The following is an 18,361-nucleotide window of genomic DNA, read 5'->3' on the forward strand; positions in this document are numbered from 1 at the left end:
GAGAAGCACAGTGGCTTCAGTAGGGTGCTTCCTTTCCTGGAAGGGAAGGGGCTGGGCGAGGCTTTTGGTTTTGTCCTTCTGAATTTTCTCCCATTGCTTCTCTCTTTCTCCCTGCCATAGACTGTCGAAGGCTGTCTGCATTACCTCTTTCTCACCCGAGAGCAGAGCGCCCCCAGATGTCTGACTGCGTCTCCTTCCAGCCCTTCCTTTGAACTCCTAAGCAGCCACTGCTCTGAACTACCAATCTCAGACGTCCTCATTGCTCTCCCTTCCTGGGGTGACCTCATTCTGGAGGATGAACTTCATCTGTCTGGCACTGCTAGAGCCCCACTGTCCTGCTCCTGTGCAGTCTCTGCCTCCCCAGACCAGTGAGGGCTTCAGAGCTCAGCTGGTTTGGGATGTTCATTCTCTGTTTACCTTCAAGTGGAAGTTGATAGTAGTTCCCGACTCCTAATTTTGTGGTAGGCTTAGATTAGGGGTGGTTTGATTATCCTTGTTGACTGGTGTGGTTTTTATGGAATATATGGAGAATTCAAAATCTAGGCAACTGGCATTATTTTACAGAACACAGTTCTTGGACTTTTCTTGTGTTTTATCTTAAAAATTTGTTATGATAGTATCACATTTATATTCTTCAAGAACTCTTTCTTGTTCTCAGCTTGTTGTTTTAATCGTATCCTATTCCCATTTCAAGGATATAATATCCTCCCCCAGGACATTTATTATAGCTTTTTAAAATATATCTCAGGGAGGATATTTATTATATCTTTTCAAAAAGTGTTACCCTGCCCACTGTATTATCTCTTTTTCCTCCATTTGCTTTTCCTTCTTCCTCTTCTTTTTAAAAATTTTGTTTTGGAGTCTCTTGTTCTTGTTAGCAGTTTACCTGAAACATCTGGTGTCCTGTCTGATCAGGGTGCTGGTGAAATGCCCCAAAGCTGACAGGCAGCTCTGTTGTGAACAGGTGGGTGGCCTTTGGGCCTCATGCCAACAGCACTGGTTGGCAAGCCAGCTTTTGCACTGGGGGAGCTTTTCAGACAGCCAGATTTGAAGATTTCACTGGACAACTCATTATATCCTAAGACGAGTCCTATACCATTACAGTGAAATTGTTGGTTTAAATTGGAAAGACAGGGAGCTGAGGGCTCGTGGTGCTCCTGGTGTTTGGTGTGCGGGTCCTCTCAGTTCCTCCATACTGTGGTGCCTCTGCTTGTGCGTCTGAGTTTTTGGAGGACTGAAAGGGTTTCTGTTCCTGCAGTCAGCCCCAGCTAGATACCAGTGTTTTGGTTCCACAGCTCTTCTGAATCTGTTGTTCTCTTCTTATCCACTTTTTATCTTCCAAAGAATTCGTGCACTGTTTCATCTACCATTGCCTCATATATCTTTTTAGAAATCTGTGTATTGTCCTTTAGCTGTTTCGGGTGAGAGAAAAAATAGATGTGTGTGGTCATATTTTTAAGTTGTATTTGATTACCTTAGTACCAAGTTTCCACCCTTTTCTATACTCATCTAGATTGACTTTATTTACTACAACAAAATAAAATTGCAGTGTTTTCAGAAAGATAATTATATATCTCAGTCTACCTATAAAAAAATTACATTTTTGCAGACAGTTTAACTGTTGGATTCTCTACTTGGATTAAAATTTGGAATGTTGTCTTCGATGACTGTCTTGATTCTCTTTGTGGTAGATGGTTCCTCTGGCAGGACCCAGATGAGGGTCTAGACCTGTGGGCTCCAGCTGCCTCTTCGAAACAGAGTGAAGACATAAAGCATGGTTAAAAATAACAAATGAATATGAAAGAGGAGTAGTTAGAGCAGCCCATTCACAATTAAGTATAAAGTAAGGTTGCTTTATCTTTAATGCCAAGTTTTTTAAAAAGCACAGTTATATGGTAAGCTGAGAATTTCATGCAGTATGATACTACATATGTTGATCATAATTGAAACTTCTCAGCTCTTTATGTTTTTCCACTTGTTGATAGAGTGCCTCTTTGAGAGCCCCCTGCTGATTTAATTAGCAAATGCCAATTAGAATTATGGCTGGTTAGATTTGGGTATAAGTGTGAAGCAGTTGATCTCTTGAGAATGAAAATGTTTTGCTTTCATACTCTCTGGGGAAAACATAGCTGATTTCATAATGCTGTGAAAATTATTTGGTAACATGTGCTATTACATACATTTCACTTTTGAATTATTATCCCACCTATCTGTGTTTACTGGTCTTGGCTGGTTATCACTTGATTCATGATCTTGGCAGACCACCTAGCCTCATTGGGCCTTAGTGTCTTCATCTGTAAAATGGTGCTATTAATGTCTGCTTTACTCTTTTACACAGCTGCAAAAATCAAATGTGATACTAGATGTGAAATTGCTCTGATAGCATAAAGTGCTACTTAAGAGTATTCTATCGGCTGGGGGTGCCGCTTAGTGTTAGAGTTCTTGCCTAGCATTTGTGAGTCCCTGGGTTTGATCCCCAGCACTGCAAAAATTAAAGAAAGAAAAAAGATTATACTATTGTTCTTGTTGTTTTTGCCATGATTATTTGCAAGCTTTTTTCTGCTTTTCCATACACACTAATCTACTGAAAAGAACATATTGATCTTAGAATTAGAAAAACCTGCCATGTTCATTTTGTAGCAGAAAGACCATTTAATCCCTGTGTGAGTCTCAGTTTCCCCTTTCATAAGTGGGGTTAGCTATAACACAATGGATGTAAAAAACATGAAGATGCTTTGTGAGATCTGTAAAGAATATTATAAATCCAAGGGATTATTTTTTGTGATTTTTTTTTCATTTTCTCATAGAATTGCCACTTGTTCCTTTTAATATTATAGAAAAAGGGAAAAAAGTATTAAAAGTGTGTTTGGAATTAAAAAGTAGAGATTTTATTAGCGGTTCTTAAAAGTCAGTGAGATTTACACTGGGAATAGTTGTGGAATGAATGAGTGATTTGAGACTCAGCAGGGTAGAGGGATCCAGCAGAGATTCCCATATCATCTTGGGTAGACCCAAAAGCGTTTTAAGCCAAGGCTCTGTCCTTTGAAAAGTGAACATGTATAGAACCCAAACTTATCAGTGTCAGTGCAACAGGAAATGAAATGCCTTCATCACAAGCTGGTCTTTGCCCTTTAGAGTAAGGGCTGTTCTCTTATTCACCTAGTTATTGCTTTGAATAGCATTAACCTGTTTTTCAATGTCTTAACATTTCTCACTTTGTGTTTTATGTTCTTAGAAAGCCATATGTACTTATTCGAAGGTAAAGATTATTCTAAAGAGCCCAGTAAGGAAGACAGAAAATCATTTGAACAACTGGTGAATCTTCAGAAAACCCTTTTGGAGAAAACAAGTCAAGAAGGCCGGTTACTCCGAAATAAAGGCAGTGTAAGAGCTGTTAATTTGTGTGAAATCATAAAGTCTTCCAAAAAATTATATCTTAGGATGATTTGTTAAGAAATAAGTGTCTGTTAAAATATAACAAATTAACTGAACCCTATATAAAAAGCTATGTAAAAATCTAGTATAAAAAACATTAATAAGCTGAGTATATTGTACAATTTAATACAGGTAAAAGTAGGCCTGTCCCTCTTCTAAGCCACCCTAAAGGGATCACCATGTTACATCAAAATACCATATCCTGCTGTTGATAATCATGACCCTGTTTCATTAAGAGATGATGGCAATCATAAACGATACATGTAATGTTCACAGTATTTTGTGCTTAGAATGTGTTTTCTAAATCTTAGCTATCATTAAGATAATCATGCTAAAATACTGTATTAAAAGGAATTGTACATTTGTAGAAAGATTCGTGTTAAAATTATTTAAACTTTAAATGCCATCCTACGGTGTATGCTTTCAATCAAAGAAAAAAGTAAGCACCTTATTACTAACGAGATGAATCAAAATGACTACCAGCCATGCTAGTGCTTTGCGCGCCGTGCCAGTGCGATGCAAAATATGAATGTTAAATTGGATTACCTGGCGGCCAGTGCCCACCACACAGGGATGCTGTGCTCTGTGAAATCCTACGCGAGTTACCTCTGTGGAGTGTACTTTAGGATGGAGGAGACTTGAGAGGAATAGGAAGTCTCTGATCTTCTTGGCTGTGGTCTTGTCTTTCCTACAGGTTCTTATCCCAGGCCTAGTGGAGGGGTCCACCAAAAGGAAGCAGATTCTGAGCCCAGAAGAACTGGAAGAAAGACAGAAAAGAAGACAAGAAGCAGCAGCCAAGAGAAAGAGATTAATAGAGGAAAAGAAGAGGGCAAAGGAAGAAGCTGAACATAAGAAAAAGTATGTCCATAAAGTACTGTGATTTCCAGTGACGTAGGTCTCGTCTCCTCTACTAGATTGTGGAGAAGGGAAGGATATTCATATGGGAAATTTAATATTTTTTTTAAGAGAGAGAGATTTTTTAATATTTATTTTTTAGTTTTCGGTGGACACAACATCTTTATTTTATGTGGTGCTGAGGATCGAGCCCAGCGCCTCGTGCATGCCAGGTGAGCGCGCTACTGCTTGAGCCATATCCCCAAGCCCTTAATATATATTTGATGGAAAAAAAGTATGTCTGTGTTACTAACCAAGCTGAGGGTCACAGTTGGCAAAGGATTCCACAATTGAACATCACTTAAAAATTCAAAAAAGTATCAACCTGGTAGTTCCTGTTGGTAACAGAATACTTTTTTTTTTTTTTTTGGATTAGGGATTGAACCTGGGACACTCTACCACAATCTACTTCCCCAGTTCTTTTTATTTTTTATTTTGAGCCAGCTCTCACTAAGTTGTCCAGCTGGCCTCTAACTTGGGATCCTCTTGCCTCAGCTTCCGGAGTAGCTGGGATCACAGGTGTGCACCACCACACCTGACTCCACAGAACACTTTTTCAAAGATTCAGCTTTAACCTTGAGTCTACTTTAGTGAGAAGCCTTGAGTACCTAAAGCAGAGAAACAAGAAATTTTAAAGATTTTATTATGGTTGACAAGGAATTGTTTATTTGAACAGTCCCTTTTAGTCATGTTCTTAAAAACAGGGACATTTGGTGGCTGCTCATTATTGAAGTGTAATCAAGAGATAGTTGGGCTAATCACTAAAACTTGTTTATTTACAATTGAGCAGAAAACTTCAATCGGTGAGTTTGTAATTGCATTTTACTTGGCAGTTATTGTTTGGGAATAGCAGTGCAAAATGTGCTCAAAGGAGAGCTTACTTTTCTCTTCTCTCTGGCCTATTGAAGGATGGCTTGGTGGAAGTCCAACAACTACCAGTCCTTCTGCCTGCCCTCTGAGGAGAGTGAGCCTGAAGACCTGGAGGATGAGGAAGACAGGGGTGCTGCCGAGCTGGGCTGCGAAGACCCAGACCCAGCCTCCATCAAGTATGTCAGCGGTGACGTCACACACCCTCAGGCCCAGGCCGAGGACGCCTTCATTGTGCATTGTGTAGGTACGAGAAGTGGTGTGGGACAGGGAGCGTGCCTCATCTTCATGGTGCCAAGAAAAGGAGAGGATGAGGCACAGTCATGGCTTAAGGGCTGGTCCCAGTGCAGTGTCATGTGGCCAAGAAAGCATGGCTTGTAGAATCAGCGGGCGTGGATTTGACTCTTGGCTCTTTGGTTTACCTGGTTGAGTTACCCACTCTCCCTGAGTGTCAGCCTCCTAATCTATGTTAATGGGACAATATCTGTCTCATCCTCTGCACAAGTTTTTTAAGAGGGTGAAACAAAGCTGCATTTTAGAAGAAAACTGTATTCTCTGAGAAACTCCCTGTGTGTTCCCCTGACAACCTTTGCATGTTCTGTATCCTCTGCCAGGAACCCTATTTTCCCAAATAATCCCATCAAGCATTGTTCAAATGTCTGCTTATAAAACAGTCTGTATGTTGCCTCTGTCACTCTGTCCTCTTTCTACACCACTTACCTTTATCCCCTCCTGATGTATTAACGTACGTCTTTGACTGTCTCATTGCATTAGAACATAAGCTTAATGGAAGAGGACTGTGTGTGTGCATGTGTGTTCACTGTATTACCCCAGTACCTGGAATGATGTCTGACGTGTGATACAGGTAAATAAGCAGTTGTGGTATGAATGAGTATAAATACCAGGTGCCAACCAGCTACATTAATGTGAGCTTGAATGAGTCATTTAACTTTTTCTCTTCCTTGCTTGTAAAATGGGAGTTGTATGCTGTGGTATCAACAGTGCTTGTCACTGCTTTATCCGTCCACTCTCCACCCTCCAGAGTCATAGACCCACCAGAGATTTCTGCTTCTTCATAACACATGTGGTGTTATGAGCTGCCTTTCTGTTATGATGACCAGGCGTATCTTTCAGAAACCTGAACATATTTGGGAATCCAACTATGATTCTCTTAGGAGATCTGATATATCGTTCCTTCCTTCCCTTTGAAAAAATCATTCTTCTACAAGCCTATCTTGTGTGATTTTGTTTTTCTAAATTGTGGGCTTGACTTTGCCTCTTACAGATGAAAATTTTCTTTCTTCCGTCAGATGACTCTGGCCGCTGGGGCAGAGGTGGCTTATTCACGGCTCTGGAAGCACGATCAGCTGAGCCAAGAAAAATATATGAGCTGGCAGGAAAGATGAAAGGTAAGAAACAGAGCAATGGAATAAGACAGGAAAAGACACTCAGGACGGTATTGGGGTTAGCTAGCCCTCGAGAAGACTTAGGAGAGCCCATTGGGATCGGAATTCTATCATCTCTCTGCCTGTTTTCTCATCTGTAAGGTATATACTTTGTCACACCTACCCCGTGGGACTACAGTGAAGATAATGAATGTGTAGGTATTTTGAAAAATGTCAATTGCTGCATCTTCAAGTATTAGAATAAAGATTATTTCATCCAACTCATGCCATCTTCATAAGGGAATATCCCATAAAAATGTCAGAGAGCTATAGGAGAGAAATGCAACACACTATTAAAACTGGTAGGTGGTGGGTCAGGTTTGGTGCTAGGTGGATTATGAGGTCAACAGAGCCTGGGTACAACACTCCCTGGAGACAGAAATAAGGCTGTTTGGGACTAGGAGAACTTAGAAGACTAAGAAGTATTGTCCTTTGTCACACAGAAGGGAAAAGGCCACCTCCTTTTACGTGTCAAGGTTGCAACATGTCAGGAAGAGTAAGATGATCACTGAGGTTATTTTCTGCGGTTGAGCAGTCACGGGACCTTGTCCAACAAAGAAGGGCCCTCCAGATATCTTAGAGACTGGTTCTTCCTAATTCTTTTGCCCAGTTCTCTAAAGTAGAGAGAAACATAAGGGTGTAAAACACATTGCTGAAAGAAGGGTTTGGTGTGTGTGTTGAAACAGCCAACCCAGATCTAGATCTTGACTTGGCAGGATTCAAAACAAAAGCAAAAAGGTGCAGAGAACCCGGGAGAGGTCAGAGCCAGAGGTACAGACTGAGGTCCCTGTTAGAAATCGTGTTGGAGAAATGAGAGGCCAGAGAACAGTACATGGAAAACTTTTGGAGCTAAGAGGAGACAGTAAGAATTTTCAGAAAAATAAGAGAACCTTGAGAAGTAAAGGTTTTGAAGTAAAGGTTTTGCTTATTTAAACTGAAGTATTTCAGATTTTTTTAAAAACTGGATATTTTGTATACCTTAATGAGATACCTTGGGAATGGGATCAGGTCTAAACACAAAATTCACTTATATTTCACATAAATCTAATGGATATAGCCTGAAGGTAGTTTCATACATTATTTTTAGTGCACTGTGCATCACATGAGGTCTAATGTGGAATTTTTCCACTTGTGGCATCATATCACTGTTAAAAATTTGGGATTTGGGAGGATTTGGGATTTCTGGATTAGGGATGCTGCTCAACCTTTGTAAGGGAAGAGAGAATATTAAGAAGGCAAAGTGGTTTACAGTGTCAGACTCTGAATTAGTATACAGGGTAAAAATGGGAGTTCATAACCCACTTGAATCTAATGTATGAAATATATGTCAAGAGCTTTGTAATGTTTTGAACAACCAATAAAAAAAAAAAAAAGAATTGGGAAAAGGCCACTGGATTCAACCCATGATCAGCCACATGACCTTGGAGCACTTTGAGGAATGTGAGGAGTGTCACCTGGTTGTATAGATTTAAGGTAAAAGTGGTCAGTAAGAAAATGGAGTTGGAAGGTGTACACTCTTTTCTAAAGAAGGATTTATATTTTTTTAATCTTTTTTTTTTTTTTTTTGTAGTTGTAGATGGACAGAATGCCTTTACTTTATTTTTTTTATTTTTATGTGGTGCTGTGGATTGAACCCAGTGCCTCATGCATGCTAGGCAAGCTCTACCACTGAGCTACAGCTACAGCCCCATGAAGAAGGATTTAAATAGCCTAGATCAGAGTAGGTGGAACTGGACCAAGGCTTCCTGGAATGGCAAGAGTTATCTGGGGTCTGGGAAGATGGGTTGAATTTGAATAGGTGGATAGAATGGCAAGAGATGCCTAACAGTCACATTCTTTTTGGTATCCCTATAATATTTACTGTTCCCAACTCATTGCACAGTCCACACGCATGGGCCAGGCTTAGGCCAAAGAACAGCAGAGTTCAGTTGTAAAGGGAGGGTTGGCCACATCATAGAAGACCATACATGGCTTGTCTAGGGGATACGTTCTAAGTAGGACCACATCCAGTGGATCACGGCTAGACATACAGGAAACCTGATCAGAAGAATGGCATAGCAGGGCTGGGGCTGGGGCTCAGTGGTGGAGCACTTGCCTAGCATATGTGAGGCACTGGGTTCGATTCTCAGCACTGCATATAAATATATAAAGGTCCATTGTCACCTAGAAAAAAAAAATTAAAAAGAAAATGATGTAGCAGAGCCAGTATTTTAGAATTAAAAGATTGGGGTGTGCAAGATATCTACCTTTTTAGTTTAAACAAAAAGTTTAAACTGGATTATGTAGAGCCCAGAATTAAATGAGCACATCTGCCTAGAATGTCAGTTTGATTTGATTTGTATGGGGTAGGAAAACATGCAATAGGACTAGACGTAGTAGAATGCAGAATTTGAATGATGTGAGACAAACACTAAGACTTCCAAAGGCATTTCAGGCTCATAGAAGTCCTCCCCAGCTCCCTACCCAGGGATGCCTCTAGCACTCGCTTTCCCTCCCCGTTGCCTGTAGGGCACTTGGCTGGTGACGTTTGGGGAATACTGAGTTAGCAGAACATGAAAAACTCAGGAGGGAAGCAGATGAGAACCTGGCTAAGGCGGTGACTGAGGTCAGGAGAACAGGGGAGTGAGAAAAGGCTACGAAAGACTGGCAGAGGTGAAGTCCTAGACCTAACTGGATTTGGAAGAGCAGGCACAGTAGGGTTCGGAGTAATTCTCCTTCAGTGGTCCATGTGAGGCTGAGTGTTCTTTCTCTTGTTCTTTTTTCTTTTTTTAATCTCAGACTTAAGTTTGGGAGGTGTCCTTTTATTTCCTATTGATGATAAAGAGTCAAGAAACACAGGGCAAGATCTGGTAAGTTTAAAAACAAAAATACATCTCTTAATCAGAACTAACATTTGGCTCCCAATAATTGTTTTTATTTTACATGACAGAATGTATTTGACATGTCATGCATACATGGAGTGTAATTGCCCACTTTTTTTTTTTTTTGAAAAGAGAGAGAATTTTAATATTTATTTTTTAGTTTTTCGGCGGACACAACATCTTTGTTTGTATGTGGTGCTGAGGATCGAACCTGGGCCACACGCATGCCAGGCGAGCACGCTACCGCTTGAGCCACATCCCCAGCCCTGTAACTGCCCATTCTTGTGGTTGTCCATGGTGTGGAGTTAGACTGGTTATGTGTTCATATATGAACATAGGAAAATTATCTGCAATTCATTCTACTGTCAGTATAAATCTTTTTAAGGCTTTTGTCCAAGTGTAGTTACATTCTGGGGTACTGGGAGTACCCCAAATTCAAAACATGAATTTGGGGGAGCCGGGTCCATCCCATAACAAGCAGGTTGGCCCCCACACTCCACTTCGCCATCCCCCAGCCTTCTGAGTATCACAGTCCCTGAGCGCTGTCCTGCTTCCTTATCATCCCCTGGCCTAGACTCCAGGCCCCTTTGTGTGTAGGGACTTTTTTATCCTTAGTATCCCACATAGTATTGGCTCCTAGGAAATACTCAGTGAACGTTTACTGAATAGTAAGAAAATATGTCTCAAAACTCTGGGGGTTTCATCATTTATTACATGAAAGTTTCTGTAAAAGATTGTGTTTCCTGGCCAGCCACAGGCAGAGGAAAGGAACCAGTACAGCACTTCTCTGCTTAACATCAGAATCCTCCTTTTGCACCTTAAGTATCTCTTGCTTGCTTGTCTGTCATTTGGAATCCCTGTAGTGAATTTACTTACCACACCGACAGTTTTCTCCAAGACCTGAGTCCACATCCAAATTCTGAACCAAAACTTACACTTAAGAAATTTAGAAACCAGGCTGAAAGAGGTTCATTCTCTTCATATTGGTGGTGTGTGTGACTAGCAACAAAGTGGTTTCCAGTTTATTGGTTCATTCAGGAATTTCTAAAATAAGAAAAAAAGGCAGAGGGTGGACAACATAATGTCCATGCATGAGAATTTCAGAATATAGTTACTCAGGAAACTGTTCACAGTGTGGAACATTGTGTCTGGGACGTGACTGTCGTGACTGACATTGGCTCCAGAAGCTCCCCGAACTCTCCAGCTTCCCCCCATTAGGAGTGCCGCAGTCTGGCTGGGCACAAAATCACGAGCCACCACACAGCTTGTAGATTCAAACAGCAACTCTTTATTCCCGAACTCACACCAGCCGTCTACAATCACGTTCTGGGGAAATCTACGTTCTCTGCCCAAATCCACCTCCACTGGGCTTCTATCTCCCAAAGAATACTGTCTGAATCCCGTGAGAACTCAAGGGGAACTCAGGCAGCAGGATACGCCCTATTCCCAGCAGGAATAATCTTAAACCTTAAACCTGGAACCTAAACCGGGAACGCCCTAATCCGCCTTGGTCCTTGAGCAAGGTCACCTACATTCAGTGTCACTGCAACATGGGGTACGCTGGCAAGGAAATTGTCATACCTACTTGGCTAATGGCTCCCAGCAAGGAGGAGGTGGGAGATCTTTGGCATCTGTTTTCATAGAGATTGTCTAGACAGAAATAGTTCCCAGGACAAGCAGGCAGCCTAACTCTAGTGTCAGAGGACTGGATCGTGGGAACCTCTAAAATCCTATCTAATTTTTCTTTACCTATGAGAACATTTAGAAAGTATAAGTTTTAGATTCTAGTTTTTAACATATCATGAAAAGAGGAAGAAATTCCCGTTACCACAAAAACAAGTTATGATGGGTACATAATCACACATTGCTGTGCAAGCAGAACATACAAAAGAGATGGAGCCACCTGGTGCAGTGACGCACGCCTGTAATCCCAGCAGCTCAGGAGGCCGAGGCAGGAGGATCACAAGTTCAAAGCTAACCTCAGCAATTTAGTGAGGCCCTAAACAACTTAACAAGACCCTGTCTCAAAATGAAAAATAAAAAAAAAGACTGGGGATGCGGCTTAGTGGTTAAGCACCCCTGGGTTCAATCTCCGTAACCAAAAAAAGGGCCGGGGGGGATGGAGCCAAAGCCTAAGTGGTCCATAAAAGGCTATGTCCCCTCCATGGGCAGGTCACTGAGTTGACAGTGGAACTGTCTCATGTCATCCATCTAATGGTTGTTCTTTCTAGTTAGCCTTGGTAGTGGCTCAGCACCGTGATCGCTCCAATGTCCTGTCTGGCATTAAGATGGCAGCCCTAGAAGAGGGCCTCAAGAAGATATTTTTAGCAGCAAAGAAAAAGAAAGGTAAGCTCTTCCATCTGAGATCAGGAGAGGACCTTCTTTTTCCAGACATGTGGTGTTGTTTTGAGGGGGAGATGAGGAATGTCCAGACCACACTCGGTTTGCATGGCAAAGGTAGAGCACAGAATGATGACCACTTCATCTTGTCTGTGTGTGACCCGTTTTCCTTTCCAGGTTGGTTTTGTATTTGTTATCTCGTTTTTATCATGATTTTACAGTGGGGAAGCAGAAGATTAGAGATGAAGAAATTTGGTCATACGCAATTGGGAAAAGCCGTTTATTATACTTCCCCTTAGAGACTCACAGTATGCCGTGACTCTCTGCCAAAGAAATTTAATTTTGTTTCTAAACCTAGTGTGTCTTGGTGTTTGTTGAATTTCATGGATTATTGGGGAATCTTTGATTTCACCATTAATCATATTCTACTTCCATTGTGCCTGCTTATTTTCAAGAGCCTGTGGATCTTTATGTTCAGCAGAACAACTTAATTTTTCCCTATTATAATCCCCTCGCCAGCATATTTTTCACACTGTATTTGTGTATTTTGGGTGGACAGTCAATGGTTATTTTCTTCTCTGTATATCGTATACCCATCAACCCATTTTTGATGAGTAAAGACATCATGATCTTTTTTTTTTTTTTTATTAATAGCAAGTGTTCATCTTCCACGCATCGGTCATGCCACCAGGGATTTTAACTGGTATGGTACTGAGCGACTTATTCAGAAACATCTGGCTGCAAGAGGCATCCCAACTTACATGTATCCTTTTGTGGTCCTGATAATATGTTCCCCGATTCAGGAGGGAAATATGTTGTTTTCTGGTATTGCTATTTAATCCACAGCCAAGTCCTCTCCTGCCATGTTCTTCATTCTGCCCTCCTCAGTGGGACAGACACTCAGAAGCAGTTTCTGACTTATGTATATATCCAGAGCGCACACCCATGAGATAGACATATGAACACTTTTGGATGCCAAGAGATAGATTTAAAAATATATGAAGGGGAGAATCAATTGAGCAATTATTGTCTTTTGATTACATACTAAATTTTTTCTTACTACTTTTCTAGAAATCTTTCAGGTCTGTGGACCAAGGCCTGATTCTAAGAACTTATTCTGTTCTCTAAACAGTTAACAAATAAGTGAACTGTTTATTTTGGGAACTTTTTGATATAGTCTGAAGAGGCTATATGAAATTCATTCTGTTAAGTCAATAACTAAACTAATATTTATTTCTCAAGATCTCCATTAGCATTCTTTGAACTATTTTACTCTATCCAAAATCAGAAGCTGCCAAGTTGACCCCGCAATGGCTATAATTATACAGAAAATCCATCTTTGTACTTAGATTCTTACTGAATCCTTCAGTCACAACTCCTTACAAAAACTTTAAATAGAGAAGGTTTTATGTGCTTGCACAATTTAAGCAGTAGCATAAGAGTTTTACTACAATAGATTAATAGTAGCAATAATTAGTGCCAACAATATTGGAAGTACTTATGATATAGAGAAAAGAAATTAGGACATATTACTTTTAGAATGGTTATTTCACTAATTATTAAACTAGTAGTTCTGACAAAGTTGAATATAAAGTGATGAAATACATCTTCCTTGACCACCCTTATCAGATATTACTTCCCTAGAAACAAGACTGCTGTCCTTCATTTACAGTCCCCACTTTCCTCCTCAGCACAGCAGGTGCCTTAACAGTAGGCCCTGCACCAGATCCAGTAGTTAGCAGCCAGCTATCAAGATATTGGCCCAGGGGCTGGAGTTGTGGCTCAGTGGTAGAGGCTCGCCTAGCACGGTCAAGGCCCTGGGTTCCATCCTCAGCACCACGTAAAAATAAATAAATAAATTAAAGATATTGTGTCCAACTACAACTAAAAAATAAATATTAAAAAAAAAAAAAGATATGGGTCCAGACTGACTGTCATGAGTATCTTAGAAAAGAATTGGGCCAGGCATCATAGTGCACACCTATAATTCCAGTGACTCAGGAGGCTAATGTAGGAGGATTGCAAGTTCAAGGCCAGCCTCAGCAACTAGCAAAACACTATCTCAAAAAGGACTGAGGATGTGGTTAAGCATCCCTCGGTTCAATCTCAATACCAAAAAAAAGGGAGGGGGGGGGATTTGGGGAGCTTTGGGATCGTGCTTTTTCTAATTCTAAATTTGTTCTCCTAGATGTGTTACTCTGATATGGTACCTGTAATAGAGGATGCACAACTTAGTTGGGAAAGTTATTTGATCTCAGTTTGTATAACTGTTTGCATAATGATAAATATTCTGGTCTCTTTGCCATTTTATTCTTTTCCTCTATATCTAGGTTTCTTTCTCCTTCACCAGATGTTTTCTTTACAGAAGGAAAGACTGTCTGGATTAAGGAGATACAAAGGAAATAGAACAGGGTGTCTGGGAGAAGGAAACACCTTCAGGTAATTCATGCCCTCAAGAGACAGCCTCAGGAATAGAGCTGAGAAGAGAGTCTTGATCCAGACAAGTGAAGCTTCTCCTGCCCTTCTTTTTGCACTGCTTAGTATCTCAGTCTGAAAAGAACACTTTGGCCTAGAGGCCTGTCAAATGCAACCTCAGAAAAAACAGTGAATCTCCTTTCCCCTACCCACTAAATCCATTTCAGCTTCAACACATGAGAGAATTGTGAAAATGGCACAAAGCAGGCATGAAATGACTAGTGGTGTTGGAGAAGGTCGGGGCCCGAGAACCACTGGGGAAGCAGTCATAGGGATGAACCTAAGTCTGACTTTTCCCACTTTTGTATGTGAAGTCTTCGTCTCGGGCAGCTGTCCTCAGCCAGCCTAATTTCTGCCTCGTTGAGGCTGTCAGCACCCTGAATGCTGCAGAGTCCTTGTCAGAGGTCTCAGACAGGGGCCTTTGATGCAGGAAAACCTCACAGAGCCAGGGTCATGATCTAAGAAAGGTAGTACTTCCAGTACTTCATGATTCTGTTCAACTCCCTACCTATACCTTCATCCTTCCGCAGCTTAGCATCTGTGCCAAAGATGAGTTAGACTCCAAATTCATGATTCCTTATTCTTTTCTCCCCAATTTTTTCATTGCATTTAACTGCCTCCTATCCACTTTTCTTTCCACCAATACTTAACACATAGGTTATTTTTTTAGTTGACAATATTATTTGTACTTACTAGGAATACAGTATTCTAATTTGACACATGTATCTCATATAATTGGTCATGATGTATGATAGTCAAGTTGAAGTAATTAATTAGCCTTTCCGTCTCCTCAAATAGTATTTCTGTGTGCTGGGATCCTTCAGAGTTTCCTCTAGTTATTTTGTTACGTATAATTGTTATAGACTGTTTTCACTATGCCATAGAACATTGGAACTACTCCCGTCTCCACCCATGGTATTTTGGTACCCATTATCACCCTCTCCAAAGCCCCCATTTTTCTACCCTTCCTAGCCTCAAGCAACCTCTGTCATTCTATCTACTTCTATGTAATCAGAATTTTTTAGCTTCAACAAATGAGTGAAAACCATTTGATATTCGTATTCTATACCTGGCTTGTTTCGCTTGACAGTTTATCCACTAACACTACCTGGGTAGTTTCTGAACATGTGAGAGAAGTAGAGAAACAGGGAACTCAGTACCCAGAGCGTATAGGTGATCTTTCCATGGGCACAGTTGTTTTTTTGTTGGCTTGGGGGGAAGGGGCGGGGGTGCTTGTCACCTTACACTATGTACCATGTTCCCACCATGGGGATTTTACTAAGGATAGACCCTACGTTAGGGTTCTCCAGGAAAACAGAACCCCTAGAACATCTGTTGGTAAAAGGAGGCTCATTAGATTGGCTTATGTGACACAAGGGCTAAAAAGTTCCACAGTGGCCATCTGGAAGCTGTGGAGAGCATGGAAGTCGTCAGCAGCTCAGTGCAAAGAGCTGGGAGCCTCAGAACGAGAGGTACTGATGGTGCAGCCCCCAGCCCAACTCCATGAGGGTTGTTGATGTAAGTTTGAGTCCAAAGACAGGAAAACCTGCAGTAAATTGTCGAAGGGAAGCAGCAGAAGAAAAGGAACCTTGGAAAACAAGTTTCCCTCTTCTACTTTATGTTCCATCCAGGGCCCCAGCCTGTTGGATGGTGCTGTCCACAGTCAGGGTGGGTCTTCCTCACTCACTCTGCCAATCCATATGCCAGTCCTCTCTCTGAACACCCTCACAGACACACCCAGAAGTATGTTTTACCACTTCTCCAGGCATCCTTCAATTCAGTCACGTTGACGCCCAGAATTAACCATCCTAGAATCCCCAGGCTGTCTCCTGGTTAATTGGGCCAAGATACACATGGATATAGCCTCAGAAAACTCTCAGTAGGGATGCTGGCTATCCCAGACTGGAAATTTCATAGTCCTCACAGGCATATAGCCACTTAAATAAGCACCCTGAAGTAGGCTTGCTGTGGGAAAGGATATTAGATATCTCCCAGTAGTCAACCATGATGCTGTAGCAGAAATGAGCGGCTGTCCGGATTTGAACTGTTGTAGGGGTCAGGAATCCCGTCCGGAATCAGATCAGGGACTTGCTGTCTAAGACTACAGAGTTGTGTTGGTGCTTGGACTAAAGGCAGGTTCACACGTGGCTCACACTGCCCCTTCTCCTGTTACTGCAGTCCTGCCCACAGAAGGTGCTGAGCCAGTAACTCTGGCTATTCCTGTTACCCTGTGCCCAAGCTTCATGGCTAGGGGAACTGCTTAGCTCTGGCCAGGGTCCCGTTCCCAGGCAGGCACTACCATGTAGCAGTAGAGAAGAACACCACAGTTGCTGTTGTCACCCCACCTATGCAATTCCCACTGCCAGCCATCCCTGCATCCTATCTGACCAAGTTCTGTCAAAATTGGGTGTGAATGCCACAGAGGAGGTGCCCAGGTTCCTTCTGCTGCCTCTTCCCATGCAGCATCTGGGCCTCAGGCCCCTCGCTACTACTGGTGCCTTTAATGTCAAGGTCCCCTGCTTGTTGCAGAGCTAGCTTCAACAATGCCTGAGGAAACTTGTCACCTAATAGGAGCCACCATTCCCATTATAAGAATAGCCCCACAGTGAAGACCCCACATCCACTGTTGTCCACATCACACTTGCCTGAATTGCTAGTGTGTTTCCACTCTTGCATGGCCCATAGGGGCAGTGGTGCTATCCACTCTCTATACCATGCCCTAATTTACTGATCACAGCTGAAAAGCTACAGAAACTACGCAATGGTTCCCGGCTAGAATCAAAGCCAGCCTTGTCAAACCAACACCCAAGACACATTTTCAGGTGGAGTCTGCTTACTAAGAAGGCTACTAAGTCTTGGGAGGTGGGGGTTGGGGGTGACTGCCAACCAGGATCATCCAGTGCTGCAGTCTGGCTGGGCACAATTCAGGAGCCACTTGTCAAAAGAAACGAACTTTATTTTTAGAACACACACACCCAAACCACACAGCTCCTCAGGAAAAACCTTCAGAGCCCAACTGCCACCACCGGCTTCCCACAAGCCTCTCAACTTCCCCCACTCCTCCTACTCTTGAGGCTGATTGGCTGGGTCGCGTGGGCAGAGCCAAAAAAAGTCCCCCAATGAGCAGCTCCGTGGTCTGAAAGGGCGGGGAAACAGCCCAATGAGCATCACCGCAGAGGAGCCAATCAGTTGGCAGCTAGAAGTTTGCTGGGGCTGCTGTGAGCCAATCATCAGCTGGCAGCTGGAAGTTTGCTGGCAGCTGGAGTTTGCTTGGGCCCCTTCGGCTGTGGCTCTCAACATCTCCCCCTCTCTGTTTAAACAACAAGCATGTGGCTTAGAGACCATGCCTGCCTTAGGTTGTCCAATAGTACATATGGTCCTTACCCGTTACCGGATGAGCTGACCTCAAGGCGTCAGCCTCCTGTCTTAGGTTGGTACCATTGCAATTGGATCTTACCTGTCACTGACTACCGGTCCAGTATATAGCCACACCTGTGGATAGGTCTTTGTACCAGCGGGGGGGTGCGGTTCTTTGCCTCACCTCTGTTGGCCTCCAAATTTTAGCTGAACGACCATGACAAGCAGAAGGGAGGAAGATACACCAAGCCAATTGACGGCTCCTTTTGGAAAAATTGTACCACCGATGACACCATCAGCAAAAAAAAAATTGTACCATTAATGGCTCTTACCACCGATGACACCATCAGCAAAAATACCCCAACACTACCACAAGTCGCTGCACCAACAGATAGTTCACAGTGCATGCAGGTGCAAGCAGTTCAGTGATGGCTATTGCAGAAGCTGTAGATTGGTTTTATCTTTGACTTCACCAGCACTGGGATGAAGATAGGAATTCTGGCAATAATGGATAAAGAAAAAATTATGTAACATTCCAGAAGGCACTAAAAGAAAACAATTTTCTTAACAATTTACATTACCTTGAAGAGAATTATTAAATATAATGAAAAGGAAAGGTGAAAGTAAACAAACAGATCTGTTAACCTCCTTTTTTGTTCACATATTAAAACAATCCTCAACAGTTGT

The 18,361-nt window shown here is 42.1% G+C and overlaps 1 protein-coding gene across 10 annotated transcripts in view; it reads left to right on the forward strand.

Annotated features, from left to right (window-relative positions):
- Positions 1 to 15,365, forward strand: part of Chd1l (chromodomain helicase DNA binding protein 1 like) — a 51,371-nt gene extending 36,006 nt beyond the window's left edge. For 8 of the 10 annotated variants that reach the window (XM_048813867.1, XM_048813868.1, XM_048813871.1 and 5 more), the window contains 8 exons: positions 3,236 to 3,384; positions 4,130 to 4,293; positions 5,238 to 5,443; positions 6,507 to 6,605; positions 9,420 to 9,490; positions 11,734 to 11,848; positions 12,497 to 12,605; positions 13,472 to 15,365. In XM_048813867.1, coding sequence (XP_048669824.1) covers positions 3,236 to 3,384; positions 4,130 to 4,293; positions 5,238 to 5,443; positions 6,507 to 6,605; positions 9,420 to 9,490; positions 11,734 to 11,848; positions 12,497 to 12,605; positions 13,472 to 13,550 — 992 coding nt within the window. In that variant the 3' untranslated portion in view covers positions 13,551 to 15,365. The other 2 variants (XR_007351473.1, XM_048813870.1) reach the window with 2 other exon arrangements.
- The last annotated feature ends 2,996 nt before the right edge of the window (positions 15,366 to 18,361 follow it).

The sequence above is a fragment of the Marmota marmota genome, unplaced genomic scaffold, assembly GCF_001458135.2.
Source record: "Marmota marmota marmota unplaced genomic scaffold, marMar, whole genome shotgun sequence".
Classification (NCBI taxonomy): Eukaryota; Metazoa; Chordata; class Mammalia; order Rodentia; family Sciuridae; genus Marmota; species Marmota marmota.